This window comes from Oncorhynchus keta, chromosome 4 (genome assembly GCF_023373465.1).
Source record: "Oncorhynchus keta strain PuntledgeMale-10-30-2019 chromosome 4, Oket_V2, whole genome shotgun sequence".
Lineage (NCBI taxonomy): Eukaryota > Metazoa > Chordata > Actinopteri > Salmoniformes > Salmonidae > Oncorhynchus > Oncorhynchus keta.
In genome coordinates this window covers 23,907,012-23,920,845 of record NC_068424.1, presented here as the reverse complement: position 1 = coordinate 23,920,845, position 13,834 = coordinate 23,907,012, and the positions used below count along the sequence as shown (strand labels likewise).

Below are 13,834 nucleotides of genomic sequence, written 5' to 3'. Positions count from 1 at the left end.
TCAGTATGACAAATGTAGAATTTTCCATCATTGAATGAGTCTCCAAGTAACTCACAAGTCACAGTGGCATTTAATGCTAACATGCCTAACCCAACATACTGGCATCTCAAATATAGCGCAAATATAATACATTTGTTAATATTCTGACATGTGAAAACATCATACATATATTGATTTAAGCTCAGATTTACCCTGTGCAATGCAGACACAGTCTGGAAGGAAGAGCCTTTCTTCTTTTTTCCTCCAGCCGCTTTTTCTTCAGGTGCTGTATGACAATGAAATAATTATTTAAATATACTTTTATTACTACTATCATATACTGTGGATTGTTATTTATTTGAGTGTGTTGTAGTCTTTACAGATATAAACACATAGTACCTCCTTCTGCACCAGCATAGTTCACAAATAGGTTGGCCAGGAACTTAAGACTTGACTTCTGGAACAGTCCAACCACAGTCTCATTCAGGGGGTCCTTGTTCTTCACCAGCCAGTTACCAATGTTGTAGTCAACAATGCCAGCATAGTGAACCAAGGAGAAATGGGCCTCTGGTCTACCCTTAATAATCCTAGGCTTCTGGAAACATGCATTTTTGCCCAGATGGGTGTCATACAGCTTAGCTTTGAATGTAGAATCACTGGCCTTGGGGAACATGCACTCCTCTTCAAGGATGGACATGATACCCATGGGCTAGTGGAAGGAATGAATGAAAATTAATTAATTTTAAGGGAAAAGCAGAGTGAATAAATATCAGAATAATTTGTAATGGAAGGACATTTATTAAGATGTACCTTGTAATGTTTGAAATCTCAAAGATTACTCAAGTCATATCATATCAACTACTGCACAACTGAAGATACCAACCCTTTCAATGAGGTCAATGCAGGCAGCCAAGTCCATGCCAAAGTCAATGAACTCCCAGACGATGCCCTCTTTCTTATACTCTTCCTGCTCCAGCACAAACATGTGGTGGTTGAAGAACTGCTGCAGCTTCTCATTAGTGAAGTTGATGCACAGCTGCTCAAAGGTGTTGAACTGAAATAGAAGTTCACAGTTACTTTATTTTGTCAGCTGTAGTGTTCTAATTAATTTTTTCAAGTGTCCTTTTTTAAAATCAATTTGACACTCACATCAAAGATCTCAAAGCCAGCAATGTCCAGCACACCAATGTAGTGCTGGCGAGCGTTCTTAGTGTCCAGAGAAAGGTTGATTCTTATCACCATCCAGAGGAACATGTTCTCGTAAACTTTCTTTGACAGTGCACCAATAGAGTAGTACACCTACAAAATATTTAGAAAATAAATTACTAAAACATAGCCTCAATATAAACGTGGGAATTACAGGTAGGAAAATATTAGCAACCCTATACAGAAGTGTTAGCTCCTTGAAATGTAAAACTATTTTGAGACTCACCTGGTCGACATTCTGACCTTTGGTGACCCACTCATTTCCTACTTTGACCCTTGGATGACACAGCCCCTTGACTAGGTCAGCAGAGTTCAGGCCCATCAGATATGCAGCTTTGTCAATGTCTGGAACGTCAAAGTTGTATGATTAGAAGAGGCACACTAACTGCATTTTGATGTCCAGATACTACTTTATAATGAAGTGAAAGGTTTTAAATCCTCAGCACTCACCCTCAGTGCCATCTGCCTCTGCTTGCTCCTCCCGCTGTTTATTCTTGAACTTCATGTTGCCGTAGTGCATGATGGCACCAGTCAGCTTATAAATGCCATTCTTCTCCTCTTGGGAGAAGCCCAGCACATCAAAGGCATCCTAGTTCCAAAAATGCCATTGTTTTGTACTGGAGAAAGAGTTGGATACAAGTGGGAAATGATCGATCGTATGTACAGTATGTACATATTCTACTCACATCAGTAGCCATTAGCTCATCTGCATCATTAATGGAAGTTACAGCAATCTCTCCTTGGGAGATGAAGGCATAGTCATAGGGATTGCTGGTGATGAGTAGCATTTCTGAAAAGAATTGAACAGCTCAGTTTAATTTGTGTTTGGGCTGTGGTATAGGTCAAAACAAGATACACTCAGTATTAGGATTGGGGTCAATTCTAAAATTGGCATTGTGTTATATTATAAATAGACAGGACGGCAAATTAGTCCTAATCAAGTTTCGAAAAACTGCAGCTGGAGATTGATTTGTGTGCATCCAATTTCAGTGTTGCGTACTTGCATGGAATTTAAATAATTTTAACTTTCTTATGAAAAAAGGAAACGTCACAACATAAATCACGCTACATTGTGCTGAGTGTTTTTCGCTGGGGGATCGGGGTAGCACACTCTCTGGGCTCGCTGCACCATAAGAATTTAATTGGATTTCATCAGAAATTGTCCGTTTTATCCTGAATTGACATCAACCCTACTCAGTTTGATGATTCAATACTCACCCAGCAGTTCTGGTTTCTGTTGTGACAGGATCTGGTAGAAGATGTGATAGTCTCTCTCAGCCTTGAGCTGGAAAGTGACACGTGACTTCTCCAGAAGATCTGATCAGTATGGAAAAGTGCTTTTGGTATTAATGTGTTTCCTGTCAAAGAGATCTGTTCAAGCCTGGGCAAATTGAGTGTTGTACTCACAAGTCTCAATGTCAGCAGACGAAAGCTTCCCACTGACTCCAAAATGAATGCGGATGAATTTACCCTGTACATTATTGTAATAGCATAAATGAATGAGCACACGAGAGCTGGGTTCAAGTAGTATTTGTTTTATTTTTGAATACCTTAAGTGCGCATGATTGAGTTTGCATGGTGTAATGGAACTGATGGAATAGTCCTACAAGTTTAAATTCCACCTATCTGGTTCTCAATCAAACACTGAAAGTATTTGAAATAAAACAAATACTTTTTAACCCAGGTCTGGTGCACAGACAGACCCAAAAGGGAAGATGAACTAACGTCATGACATCAGCTAATGGTTATACAATTCAAATCCAGAGGATAAGATTTTAATGATATTTGACAAACAAACAAGACCAAACTTACGAATCGGGAGGAGTTGTCATTCCTGATGGTCTTGGCATTACCAAAAGCCTCCAGGGCAGGATTGGCCTGGATGATTTGATCCTCCAGGGTCCCCTACAACCCAACAACCACACAGTGTTAAAATGCAGCATTAAAATAAATACTGTACAAACATATATTGGATTTTGTTAACATACTGTATGCCCATCCAGCCATGAAGAATGTTTAATTTAGGATCGATAACAATGAATATTGTTAACCTTTTTTTCTTCTGCGGCACTTTTCTTTCCGCTAACAGCAGCAATGCTGGCGAAATACTGGATGACTCTCTTGGTGTTAACAGTCTTTCCAGCACCGGATTCTCCACTAGGATTTAAAAGTACAAATGTTGATGTCTCAGAATTTCTCTTAATTTCTAATAGTCTCAAATGGATATAACCTTTGGTTGATGTACTTACGTGATAAGGACAGACTGATTTTCCCTGTCTGTAGAAAGAGAATTATCAGTAAATGTGACATTATCCAAATATCATTTGATTTCTATAGATGAAAAGGAAAAGTTATATTTGACCTGACAACATGTACTGGTAGGCATTGTCAGAGATGGAGAAGATGTGAGGAGGAGCTTCTGTCCTCTTCTTGCCTCTGTATGCATTGACAACAGACTGATCGTACACTGGCAGCCATTTGTATGGGTTGACAGTGACACAGAATAGCCCTGAGTAGGTCTGTGGAAGACATGGGGATGTATATTTAGTTTAATTCATTTGAATGAATGTTTGATTTAATTGAGATATTAGCAGACAGGTCATTGCTTACATAGATCATCCAGGCTGCATAACGCTCTTTGAGGTTAAACAGCACAGCGGGCTCGTGCAGGAAGGTGAACATCGCCATGTCCTCAATTTTATCAAACTTTGGCGGGTTCTGGGGGTGGACGTCGTCCTCCTTCACAGTGACAGTCTGAAAGAAGAGCAAATGAAATTGTTTTGTTTCATTTTAAGGTGCAGAGGTGTTCTCATCCTAATTTGAGATTACACACAACATTGAATTGTCACAAATCATCCATTTACATGTAATGCCTGATTTACATAAAACATGTTCAAGATCTCAAGTTAGGATTCTTCTTTTTGTTGTCTCTTGTGAGAATCATACTTATAGTAATCTATAAAGCGAGTTATCCTAGTAGGAAAATTAATTATCTTATGATTTTCTAGGTATCCATTTTCCAGGTCATATTCTTTTAGAAATGCTCTTCAACAGAATATTTACCTTTCCAAACTCCGTATCAACGGTGACTTTAGCCCCATCTCTGCTGGTGATTGTGGCCTTGACGTATTCTACCTCAGGGTCAGGCACATAGCACTCTCTCTTTATGTCAAAGGGTCTAGTCTGGCATTCCATACGCTCCTTGTCTGATTTACGCAGAAAGGAAGCTGCGGCGCCAAACTCTGCCATCAAACTGTCCCCCATTTTTAAACCTGTGAAGGCAGGAACAGAGCATTGAATACATACAGTGCCTTCAGAAAGCATTCATATCCCTTGACTTATTCCAAATGTTGTTTTTTTCAGCCGGAAATTGTATAATTGTATAATATGATATTAGTATTACTGTATGTACAGTGGTGTCCGATATTATTGACACAAAGATGAGCAAAAATGACTGTATGAAATAAAATAATCAGATACTGAGCTATATTGTATGCTCAAAAACATTTGGAAATTATAGATTTTTTATAATACAATTGTAATACAATTGCTCAGGGAAAGAGATGTTATTAAGTAATATTTTTTTATCTAACAGGTAAAGGGTAAAAATGATTGACACCCCTGTTTTCAATACCTTTCAATACATGAGGATAATGCCACTGTGGCCCTTGTTAAGGTCAATGGCATCATGACCTTTACCCAGTACAAGGACATTTTAGGCAAAGACCTGGTTGCCTCTGGCAGGAGGCTGAAACTTGATCGCAAGTGGATCTTCCAACAAGACAATAACCCAAGCACACATCAACATCCACAAACAAATGGTTAATTGGCCACAAAATCAACATTTTGCAATAGCCATCTCAGTCTTCAGACTTGAAACCTATTGAAAACCTGTGGTTTGAGTTGAAGAGGGCAGTCCATAAGCACAGATGAAGGATATCAAGGATCTGGAAGGATTCTGTATGGAGGAATGGTGGAAGATCCTCCCCAATGTGTACCAACTCGTGATATATTTGACAAAAAGGCTCAGACCCATTATTCTCACAAGGTGGGGTATTGAAAACAGGGGAGTCAATAATTTTGACTCCTTTTTGAGAAAAGTTGTTTTACTTGTTAAACAAAATATATTTCTCTGAGCAATTGTATTAGCATAAAATATTATAATTTCCCGAATTGATTTAGGATACTAAATGGCTCATTATTTGAATGATTTATTTTATACAGTCATTTTTGCTCATCTTTATCTAGAGAGTCAATAATTTTGTACTGTATATGAGTAGTATACTGTACCAGCCATGGCATAATGGTCATGGCAGACCAATAGAACTTTAAAATATAAGCCTAAAAAACACGAAGGTCGAGGCAGGACAGCAGTAAACTACCAGATTTAGAGTCATAGATTATTAAGTGTTTATCTGAACAATGCAAAGGTCAGTAAACCAACAGCACATTGGAAATGAACCAAAACATGTGAGATTCAGAGCAGATCAAAGTGACTAGGTCCACTGTAGCTGAAATCTACAGCTTGTGTAGTGATGACACTGACAACATGTAATTACTGTACAGGATATATGTATTATGCCACATAAACAAGTTAACTAGATTGATGAGTACAGACAAGAAAATTGAATACATCAAATAAATAACATCATTTGTATCTTTATTTTTGCATTAGTATACAAGTTTGTCAAGCTGTTATAGTTTTCATGAAACACATTTAAAGACTTCACACAAACCACTAGGAGGCATCTTATAGAACCTTAGAAGGTTATGATTCTTACCTGTTGTTGGTCACCCCTTGGATACGTTTGGTGGAAAAGATCTCTACTGAGAATGAAATAGACAAATACAAAGACAAATATCAGTCAACTGACCAGCTATGTGTGGTTATGACTATTGTTAGGTCGTATAATGATTATCTTTGCCCTCCTCAGCATACTGCCTTTATATGCTTACCTTCAGGATGTCCTGTGTCCTTGTGTCTCCCCCTGGTCTGTCTCCCCCTGGTCTCCATCTCTCTTTATAAATAGTGTTACTCAGCCCTATATGGAGATGGTTCATGTCATGACATAAATTAGACTGATTATTTCAAAAGATCTGTATTTGGGGCTAGAGGTGTATACCTCTTTGACCTATCAGGCTCGTTATAACAACAGGCTATTCCAGTGAGGACAGAGGAGGGGAGAAATTGGCTGCATTGAAAGCCCACTTGATAAGGGGGCGGTTTCAGGCACTGTAGTCATCTAAACATTACAAGCATGTATGTTTGACCAATGAGAATTCATCAAATAATGTATGTAACATGAAATGACAGAAAGTTAGATCCAAAACTTTTGTAAGTAGAGGTGTGCACCTCAGACCTATCAGGCGTGTTGTAACAGCAGGCCATCAATAAGGAGGGAGAAGGGGAGCAAAAACCCAAGGTGCATGTAGAGCATCACACTTTGCTATAATTCCTTTTTTTGTGTCACTTTACCAGATGAGGTGGCTACATGACAACGTTATGACATTTCAGAGCCCATTTTAGCACCCTCCTTTATTGGGCAGTTTCAGGCTCCATGGACATCCAACACATACCAATATTGTATGTTTGATCATTGGAAATCCCTTGAATTTAGTAAGGGGGTGTTGATTTTAATTGAGGTTAGTTTTGAGTTTTATGTTCTAGTACATGTTTGGGAACAAACTAGAACATCTTTGTGTTGTGATTGCTTAATGTAATTGGATGTCATGAGAAAGTCATCATACATGGTGTGAAATCATGGCAAGACAACTGCAACTGTCAGTTGTTCACCAAGGCAAGGTCACTTTCCTTTCCATTGTCATTAAGAGTCCCAGCTACTGTAAACATAACCATAGGCCCCATCTTGTTGACGTGGCATTGTCTCCTTTTTATCCTTGAGGACAAATATAAACCTGTGAAATTGTTATTGGATTCCTTCAACTGACCATGAGGCACTTCAATGTGCTTGAATGTGTGGGCCTCACCATCTGACATTGTAATAGCTGCAGCCTTCTCACATAAATAATTCCAGGCCACAAATGGAAGGGGGGACTCAATTTACCTCATGAAACTTTCACCCAGGCGCGTCATACCTGAGTTGGAAACAGAAGATATTGTTTATATTACACATAATTCATTCAAAAATATACAATTTACTATCAGTGCTCCTAAAAAAAGGGTACATGATGTTTATCAGTGTCCAACATGTCAGATACTGGTAATGCTTTCAAAAACAATATGCTATTGAAACCTTGGTGAATAGCCTTTTGTTTTTTCCCCCTGCTATTTATTAGTGTCCTCTGTGTAAAGTTTGCATCAAGTCATTCTTAGTACATTGCATACCCAAAAACATGCTTTAGCCCCTGTGTATTTCTCAATTAGACTGAGTGAATATCTGATAAGGTGCTGAGACAAGGGACATAAGGTCTTGGATTTGTAAGTGTCACACTGTTAAAGATCAAGAAGTGTGAAGCTGTTAACAAGGTGATGATGTATTTGTGACATAGCTGGAAATGGTGTTACCTCCTTCAAGACCTGTGCATATGACCCCTGTATAGTATAATGCATGTTGGAGCCCTTTTGACTCTTACAACTTCACACCTGGCCCTCGCTTCAGCCTTGAGGTTCTGCAATTAGCTTCCACAGCTGAACATACCATCCCCTGCCCTTCAATGACTCGCTAAGGATCCCATTCCCAGCTGCCGTGTGTCGTGCTTGATGTACTTCAACACATGGATTCACCTTAACCTAATCTTCTGTTGTCATTTGTCTCCATATATTGACAGACTGCCAGGCCATCTCTACTGCTCCCCCAGGCTAAGACCATCTCTTCCCTCACCAAGGCACGTGGGCTCCCTGACAGGGGGTGAAAGAAAGATATAGGTTAGTGATGCAGGAGTAGCCTCCACAAATCTTCCTCTGGCAACAGAATCACCACTGACCAAGGTAAGTCATAATGACATTATCTGTAAGTCCTACTGGACTGTCAGCATGCTGTATTCAATGTGCAGGTGCAGGGATATTATCTTTTAAGAAATTTGTGTGGATATTATTATCGTATAGGAAATTCGTGTCATAGTCAGAATACGGAAGACTGAGAAAATAGCCTTGATTTGATAAGACCTCGCTTCAATCTCATTTTTGGTGTAGATCATTTGTTGTGAGTTCCCAGCTGGACTTGGTACGAAGTACAGTTTGCAGCCCAAGAGATCACATCACAGTCTTCCCTATAGTTAACACAGATGGACTATTAGCGTGTTGTTTCTTAATGTATAACACTTTAAACTCTTGCATATAAAAAACATGTTACAGTATTTCAGTAATAATGTGGTAACACTTCACAATAAGGGTACATTAAATTAAAATCCCAATTGTGTCAGTTATTGATGTTGAGTGATTCAAAGTTAAGATGCAAAACATGTAAGCAATTGGAAAGACAACAGATAAGGCTAAATGTTTTTTATGCAAATAAAATTGAACTTAATAGTTTTTGTTCCTTTTTCAGCTAGAAAGCCTTATCTAACGACCAGCCTAAATACCCCCCAAATATGAAACAATTATATTACTCATAGTTACATTTTAATTGGTGTCTTTCCAAAGCCCAATGAAGAAAATGATAGAGAAGAACCAACATTAGCCTATATAATAAGCAGAATACAATACACAGTTGTGATATTATAACCTAAATATGTGTAGGAGGTGTGAAAATCATACATATGTAGCCTAGTGAATTTAGAATTTAAATCTACATTTTGGGGGTTTAGAACGGAGCAGAAGACATATGTAAATGATTTGCTGTAACAGACAATAAAGTTGTTTTCTATTCTAATAAGTGGGGTGTGGCTGTCGCTGTCTCTCAAGTTGTTGGCTTGTGGGGTCTAACCTTAACTCTGTCTTGTTTATGCCACATTGTTTCCCTCCCTTTGTCCTTCAGTACAACTATAACCCAGTGAAATTCCTGCTGAGTGCCTTTCTCTGATTGAGATGAACAGCTTGTGAGGTTCATTGATTTCTGAGATCAAATCAAATCAAATTTATTTATATAGCCCTTCGTACATCAGCTGATATCTCAAAGTGCTGTACAGAAACCCAGCCTAAAACCCCAAACAGCAAGCAATGCAGGTGTAGAAGCACGCATGAGATTAGCTGATGGTCTATAAAAATGTCTGTTTACTGAAATTTGGTCACACATAAACAAAGCAATTTAAGATCATTACTATAATAATTAGGCCCATGTTCGTCCTTGAACAAAAACATCACTAAAAATAAATGGAGGGAATGTATTAATTACTTTAAGTTTACTGTAACCAATGCATGATTGTCAAGGCCATAGAGAGTAAACATTTCTGAGAAGCATTCACTACGAGAACCAGTTGGTGTGTTTGATTGAAACATAGTTGAGGATAGGAATGTGGATTCTAAACTTGAGGGCAGGAGGCTACAACAGCAAGCAAATGGTTAAGTTTTAGGTCAGGGGTTAATTGCTGCAACGCAACCTTCTAACACCATCTCAAGGAGGAACTGCTCCAAAGTACGTTGTTGAAGCCTCTTCACTGAGGATTGTAGTTGTGTTTTATGTTTGTGTTGTTTTGTATATTATTTAGGGGTTTACCGTGAATCTGTGAAACCTGTTGCTATTCTTATATATTTGTTCCTTGACGTGGTCAAATAACTCAAATATAGACCATGTGTGACTTGATCTAAAAGAATAGCACCAATTGGCCTATGGGTGGCGCTGTTACAAGCAGTCTAACTTAAACCTGCATATTTGTCACCCCGTTTGACCTATAAACTTGAAACTTTGTATGTAGGTGAACAAATCTGTCTCAAGGACCCCGTCAGGATAAATTGTCCTCCAATGTTTGAAAACCTTTGAAAAACATCTTCTCATGAACCGTAAATCCAAATATCACCAATTTGGTATGGAGGCCCATGGTACATCTCTTAACTTAGTTTGAGAAAATGTATTGGTTAAGACATGGCTGATTAATTGATAAATCAGTACATACTACAAATGTGTTCTTTGGACTCATCACAATAGTCCCTAAAGAGTTTGAGTAAATAACATTGATGCATTCAAATACGTCCACACTACACCAGTAGATGCGTATTAGCACGTACGCTAATATGCTAAAATATGCCACAATTCTTCTCATGAACCATAGGACCAATTGACAGTACATGTGGAATGAAGGTCCATGGTACTTGTCTTAAATTAGTTTCAGTGGATATATATTCACTGGAAACCTTAGATGGCTGCACCAGACCAGTTGGTGGCACTACAGATGTCATTGACACCAGTGGCACCATAGGATACTAGAGCAATAACTATTGATCAAGTAGACTATGTCTCAAGTAAATTATGCAGACAAACAATGTGAAATATTATGAAAGTAAAGGTGACCATTTTTCACCAATCTTAACATGAACTATTAGTTAAATTGACCCCAGAATTGGTATAAAATCAATACATGAAGTAATGAAGTTAAGAATGATTATCTGCAGCATTCAAAATCAAATCAAAATGTATTGGTCGCATACACATATTTAGCAGATGTCAGTGCGGTAGTAGCGAAATGCTTGTGTTCCTAGCTTCAACAGTGCAGTAATATCTGACAATTCACAACAATACACACAATCTAAAAGTAAAATAATGGAATTAAGAGATATATAAATATTAGGACGAGCAATGTCGGAGTGGCATTGACTAAAATACAATAGAATACAGTATATACATATGAAATGAGTCAAACAGTATGTAAACATTATTAAAGTGACCAGTGTTCCATTATTAAAGTGACCAGTCATTCCATGTCTATGTACATAGGGCAGCAGCCTCTAAGGTGCAGGGTTGAGTAACCGGGTGGTAGCCGGCTAGTGACAGTGACAAAGTTCAGGTTACTGGGTGGAGGCCGGCTAGGGATGGCTATGTAATAGTCTGATGTCCTAGAGATGAAAGCTGTTTCAGTCTGTCTCGGTCCCAGTTTTGATGTACCTCTACTGACCTCGCCTTCTAGATGATAGCGGGGTGAACAGGCCGTGGCTTGGGTGGTTGATGTCCTAGATTATCTTTTTGGCCTTCCTGTGACATTGGGTGCTGTACAGTAGATGTCCTGGAGGGAATGCAGTGTAACCGCGGTGATGCGTTGGGCCAACCGCACCACCCTCTGGAGAGCCCTGCGGTTGCGGGCAGTGAAATCGCCGTGACAGGAGGTGATACAGCCCGACACGATGCTCTCCATGGTGCGTCTGTAAAAGTTTGTGAGGGTTTAGTGGTCAAGCCGAATTGGATGATAGCCGGGTGAACAGTCCGTGGCTTGGGTAGTTGATGTCCTTGATGATCTTTTTGGCCTTCCTGTGACATTGAGTGCTGTAGATGTCCTGGAGAGCAAAGCTGTCATCAAGGCAAAGGGTGGCTACTATGAAGAATCTCAAAAATAACATATATTTTGATTTGTTTAACACTTTTTTGGTTACTACATGATTCCATATATGTTATTTCATAGTTTTGATGTCTTCACTATATTCTGTAGAAAATAGTAAAAATAAAGAAAAACCCTTGAATGAGTGGGTGTGTCCAAACTTTTGACTGGTACTGTATATGTTAATGTCATTCAAAACTTTAAAAATTCTTGAAGCATGGATTCCGATTGGTCAGACCAGCGTTGACTAGACCTTAGCTAGGGCTGGACAGTATACCGTATTTTATTTTTTACCTGTATTGATAAAGGGATCGGTTTGGGTTTTTACTTTACCATCTATACCAGTATTTGAATGTTTGTTTTGTTAAATGTGATACACCAAGTGTAACGTCATCTCTGCTCTTTCTCTCCATGCCACTTTGTTGCTATATTTAGCGAGTATTCAGACCCCTCTAGCGACACATTTTCAAAAAAGCGACTAGCGACAAATCGAGGAACTTTTTCTGGTGTTATTGGAGACTTTTGGAGACTGATGTGAAAGCACGTATCGTTCTTACTCTTCTCAACTAGCAGCAGGTGCTGCCATGAGCCCCACCCCCATCCCAAAGCACTCTCAGATGGCCGAGCCCTCACGCAGCAGTCCCTCCCAGCTGCAGTCAGAGCAGGAGATGTTCACCCCTCCGTGTCCAGACTAAATGAATCACGCATGCGGGAAGCCGCCGCTGGCTGATTTTTAAACGATTAACCTGAATTAGAGCCAGACTAGTTACCATCATTTTCTCACATTGCCATTGACAGTTTTTTCTATTGTCTCTTTTTGGTCCATTTAGATTGTTAATGTAGATTGTATACAAAAAAATGTTTTAAAAAATGCATGTTTTACTGTGACTTGTGGACCTTAAGGTTAAAAACCAATCCAAATTAAGAAAACTTAACTAAAAATCAAAAAACAAAAAAATGTAATTAAATTTAAAAAACTAAGTAACTCCGCCAGAGTGTATCTTTTGGTCACTTTCGCCGGTCCTACGCCCGGATAAAGGATGAGGGTTGGAATTATGACATTAAAAAAAACAATAATCGGCATTTGTAGTTCTAAACATATTTAGGGTGTTTTTTACTCACTTTTTTGTCTCTCCCACAATGTTATTCCTCTCTCCTACAGCGTCCATCACAATTACATGCACTTTGCAAATTATGCAAAATGGGGGATGACGTCATTTAGCGACTTTTAGGACAGCCAATAGCTACTTTGCTTACTGAGGAGTTGGCAACACTGCAACCACGAGACACTTGTGTTCAGTCTGCATGGTCAATGCAGCATTTGCACCAATGTTGATCACAACAATGCTGTTTTCACTTTGCTTCTTAATATAAATTCACAAGCGTTCTATAATGGAAGTGGTGTTGGAGGGCCAGTAGGAGGCACTCTTTCCTCTGGTCTAAAAAAAATTCCCAATGCCCCATGGCAGTGATTGGGGACACTGCCCTGTGTAGTGTGCCGTCTTTCGGATGGGACATTAACGGGTGTCTTGACTCTCTGAGGTCATTAAAGATCCCATGGCACTTATCGTAAGAGTAGGGGTGTTAACCCCGGTGTCCTGGCTAAATTCCCAATCTGTCCCTCAAACCATCAGGGTCACCTAATAATCCTCAGTTTACAATTGGCTCATTCATCCCCCTCCTCTCCCCTGTAACTATTCCCCAGGTCGTTGCTGCAAATGAGAACGTGGTAAAATAACAGATAAATAAAAAATAAAATAAATAATGACACTATAAGTTTGTGTTTCTTACATCAGCAAACAGCTAGTTTGTCTTTTCTTAGCAAGTTGCCCTAAATCTTGTTAGCCGCTAATATAATAATAGCTAGCTAGCTAATAAATTTAATGAGTAAGTGCAAACGTAGCTAGCTAATACAGCCTGATAGATAACAGTGATGGTGTAGATCTAAATCAGCATGTTGTTTGTGCAACAGTATCTTATAAATCAAAGAGAAATAAGCAAGAAAATGTTAGCTACATGAAGTAACTAAGAGAAAACATGCAATGTAGCCAAAGCGTATAGGGTGCCCTAGGAAACACTAATAAACACTTGCTGCAGGAGGGACTGGTGCACTTCACAAAATTGATGGCATCATGAGGTAGGAAAATTATGTGGATATACTGAAGCAACATCTCAAGACATCAGTCAGAAAGTTAAAGCTTGGTCGCAAATGGGTCTTCCAAAT

The 13,834-nt window shown here is 39.0% G+C and overlaps 1 protein-coding gene across 1 annotated transcript in view; it reads right to left on the bottom strand.

Annotated features, from left to right (window-relative positions):
• LOC118382747 (myosin-7-like) overlaps window positions 1-13,834 on the bottom strand; it is a 41,606-nt gene that overhangs the window by 10,343 nt on the left and 17,429 nt on the right. Inside the window, exons 2-17 of the mRNA XM_052504588.1 lie at window positions 5,967-6,012; window positions 4,249-4,457; window positions 3,796-3,939; window positions 3,548-3,704; window positions 3,435-3,462; window positions 3,237-3,342; window positions 2,998-3,090; window positions 2,593-2,656; window positions 2,404-2,502; window positions 1,872-1,975; window positions 1,636-1,774; window positions 1,412-1,530; window positions 1,129-1,278; window positions 863-1,033; window positions 379-688; window positions 192-265 (exon numbers count right to left, since the gene is read on the bottom strand). Of these exons, the coding sequence (XP_052360548.1) occupies window positions 192-265; window positions 379-688; window positions 863-1,033; window positions 1,129-1,278; window positions 1,412-1,530; window positions 1,636-1,774; window positions 1,872-1,975; window positions 2,404-2,502; window positions 2,593-2,656; window positions 2,998-3,090; window positions 3,237-3,342; window positions 3,435-3,462; window positions 3,548-3,704; window positions 3,796-3,939; window positions 4,249-4,449 (1,959 nt within the window). The 5' untranslated portion in view covers window positions 4,450-4,457; window positions 5,967-6,012. The remainder of the gene's footprint in view (window positions 1-191; window positions 266-378; window positions 689-862; window positions 1,034-1,128; window positions 1,279-1,411; window positions 1,531-1,635; window positions 1,775-1,871; window positions 1,976-2,403; window positions 2,503-2,592; window positions 2,657-2,997; window positions 3,091-3,236; window positions 3,343-3,434; window positions 3,463-3,547; window positions 3,705-3,795; window positions 3,940-4,248; window positions 4,458-5,966; window positions 6,013-13,834) is intronic.